The sequence below is a fragment of the Penaeus chinensis genome, chromosome 18 (genome assembly GCF_019202785.1).
Source record: "Penaeus chinensis breed Huanghai No. 1 chromosome 18, ASM1920278v2, whole genome shotgun sequence".
Taxonomy (NCBI): Eukaryota; Metazoa; Arthropoda; class Malacostraca; order Decapoda; family Penaeidae; genus Penaeus; species Penaeus chinensis.
In genome coordinates, this window is record NC_061836.1 from 33,211,078 (window position 1) to 33,213,577 (window position 2,500).

At 41.0% G+C, this 2,500-nt stretch overlaps 1 protein-coding gene across 1 annotated transcript in view; it reads left to right on the top strand.

Moving 5' to 3' along the window:
• Positions 1 to 2,500, top strand: part of LOC125034548 — a 66,147-nt gene that overhangs the window by 62,938 nt on the left and 709 nt on the right. Inside the window, exons 5-7 of the mRNA XM_047626428.1 lie at positions 626 to 726; positions 1,160 to 1,307; positions 1,544 to 2,500. The exon at positions 1,544 to 2,500 is cut by the window's right edge and continues 709 nt beyond it. Of these exons, the coding sequence (XP_047482384.1) occupies positions 626 to 726; positions 1,160 to 1,307; positions 1,544 to 1,906 (612 nt within the window). The 3' untranslated portion in view covers positions 1,907 to 2,500. The remainder of the gene's footprint in view (positions 1 to 625; positions 727 to 1,159; positions 1,308 to 1,543) is intronic.

Consider the following 2,500-nt stretch of genomic DNA (forward strand, 5'->3'; position numbering starts at 1 on the left):
GGTATTTTTGACAGCGTGTATTTTTATTGTGTGTATATACATATAAATATATATATATATATATATATATATATATATATATATATATACATTGTATATATGTATAGATATTATGAATTTGTATGTGCACGTTGGATTAGTGTATATTATTTTTTTTAAATAGAGGATCCTAAGAAGGTTTAAGAAAATTTATTTTAACGTGTATATTTATCTAAGAAGAGGAGAAAAATTAAAAAGTATCATTTTTTTTTTTTAAGGGATTGAAATATAGATTTGGATAATGAACCGTTCTTAAATCATAAACAGAACATTTATTACCCATGATAACACGATGCCAATGCATCAAAGTCATTACGGGTAATACACACTCCCTATCCCTTTCATCAGCTGTTTTCCTGTTATCTCCTCGGGTACTGTGCATCCTGGTCGAGACTCGGGCGTGCCACGGATAGTAGCAACCGCTGGGCATTCCGTTTTAACTATCCTTGTCACTGGAGTCTGCCAAGCACCTTAGGCCCCTATATAACGACAAACAAAGTGCTTGTACAGCTGCATAGTAGAACCTAATTAATGGAACCTAACAGTGGAACCTGATGAACCAGCCCCTGACATTTTCTCTCGACAGGTGTTCCTCGACAACACATCCGCTGGCACCTACGGCATCCGGATGAGCCACATGGAAGTCACAGACGCCAAATTTAAGAGGGAGACGATTATTTTCAATGGGTGAGAGCCAAAGGATATGTCCATTGTGTTTTGCTTTTGTTGTTTTTAGATTTTTTCTGAATATATATTTTTTTCTGTTCTTCTCCTCGGTTTTACTTCTGTTAATTGATGGTGGTGATGTTATTGGTGTTATCATTATTATTTTTATCATCATCATCATCATCATCATCATCATCATCATCATCATCATCATCATCATCATCATCATCATCATCATCATCATCATCATCATCATCATCATCATCAACAACAACAACATATTTATTTTTCTTCTTCTTGTATGTATGTATATTATGTATATACTGTTAGCATCTTAATATCCCTTGATAAATTACAAAAAATCTAATGTTTTCAGTATTAGCAATCTAAAGGTGCAGACTGTAAGATCAAAATTTCCACGTGCCTCTAGCCCCCCTCTCCCCTCTCCCCCCAGCTGTTCCGTTGACCCCATTCTGTTCGACAACTTCGTAACGACGAGCGGTGACTCTGTCACTGCCAAGTTCCGCGCCTTCAAGTTCCCAGAGACGAGCTACGTCCTCTTCCGCGGCACCGTCGACGTGTGTCTGGACAAGTGTCAAGGAGTGAGTGTTGGAGCAGCGGTGGAACTGGTTTCTGTTCCTCGTTATATGAGACGATTTCATGATTTCAATTGCTTTTTTGTTTTGTTTTTTATCGTTGTTACTGAAGTTGTTATTATTATTGTCTGTGTACAAAGGTGTTTTTGTTTTATCTTTATTTCCTGACGCCTGCCTCGCTCTAGACACCGAGGCAGGTCGAGCCCGAGACCCCATGCACTGACCCGCCTCCGTCGTTCCAGATCGCGTGCAGCAACGGGCAGCTCGGCTACGGACGTCGTCGCCGAGACATCGACAGCCAAGCCAGCGACCCCAACAAGATCTTCGAATTAACCATGATGGCGTACCTGAAGGTGGGCGATTATTTCAACGAGACTGCGGGCGAGGACACTCCCTTCAAGACCCTCAGGGAGTCCGTCGAGGAGAGCCTGATCTTGGAACACGCCATGAACCTGGGTCGCTCCGTCCCCGTGCCGGAGGAGCCGCTTCTGATCCAGTCCTCAGGGGATGAGCCGAGCTTCATCTTCTTCAGCGCCGCCCACACGCACGTCCCCAGCGCCCTCTTCGTCGTCGTGTCCGCCCTCCTGCTCCTCTTCTACCACTAAGTTCTCACGCAGCATTTAGTATAATTCCGTCCGTCAACTGCAGAAATGTTTGTTTGTTGATCGACACGACAAAGTGGGAATGATCCCTTTGATTCCTGTTGGTCCAAGTCACTTTTTTGAAACTTAAGAAGAAAAAAAAAACGATGTGTGTGAGCTCTTGAAAGAATTCCGTTGAAGCTTTAAATTTCGTCAATTGTCCCTATGGAACTGTCAGCTATATCAAAATATTGCTCATTAATCAGGGTGCGCCACGTTGTCTGGTGCGCCTTTGCCAAAAGAATTAGGTATTGTATTGTATATGTTACGTGTCTGCAAGCCAGGCCTATGAAATGGAGTATTTATTTTTTTCTAGAAAGTGATGTACCTACATTAGCATTTTGAGGTGTTCTGTAGAAGTTGCAGATGAAATAGATATATACATCAATGACAAATAGTAATGATGTCATGTTATAATCATTTTAATTTGATAACGCATCGTATTTTGTGCCACGAATGAGTGTGTCGTCAAAGGATTTTCTAAGATGTGTCATAATCTTTTAAGTGCAAAAAGAGCGTTTTCTCTTCATTTAATGAATAATCCTCAAATCTTCTGCA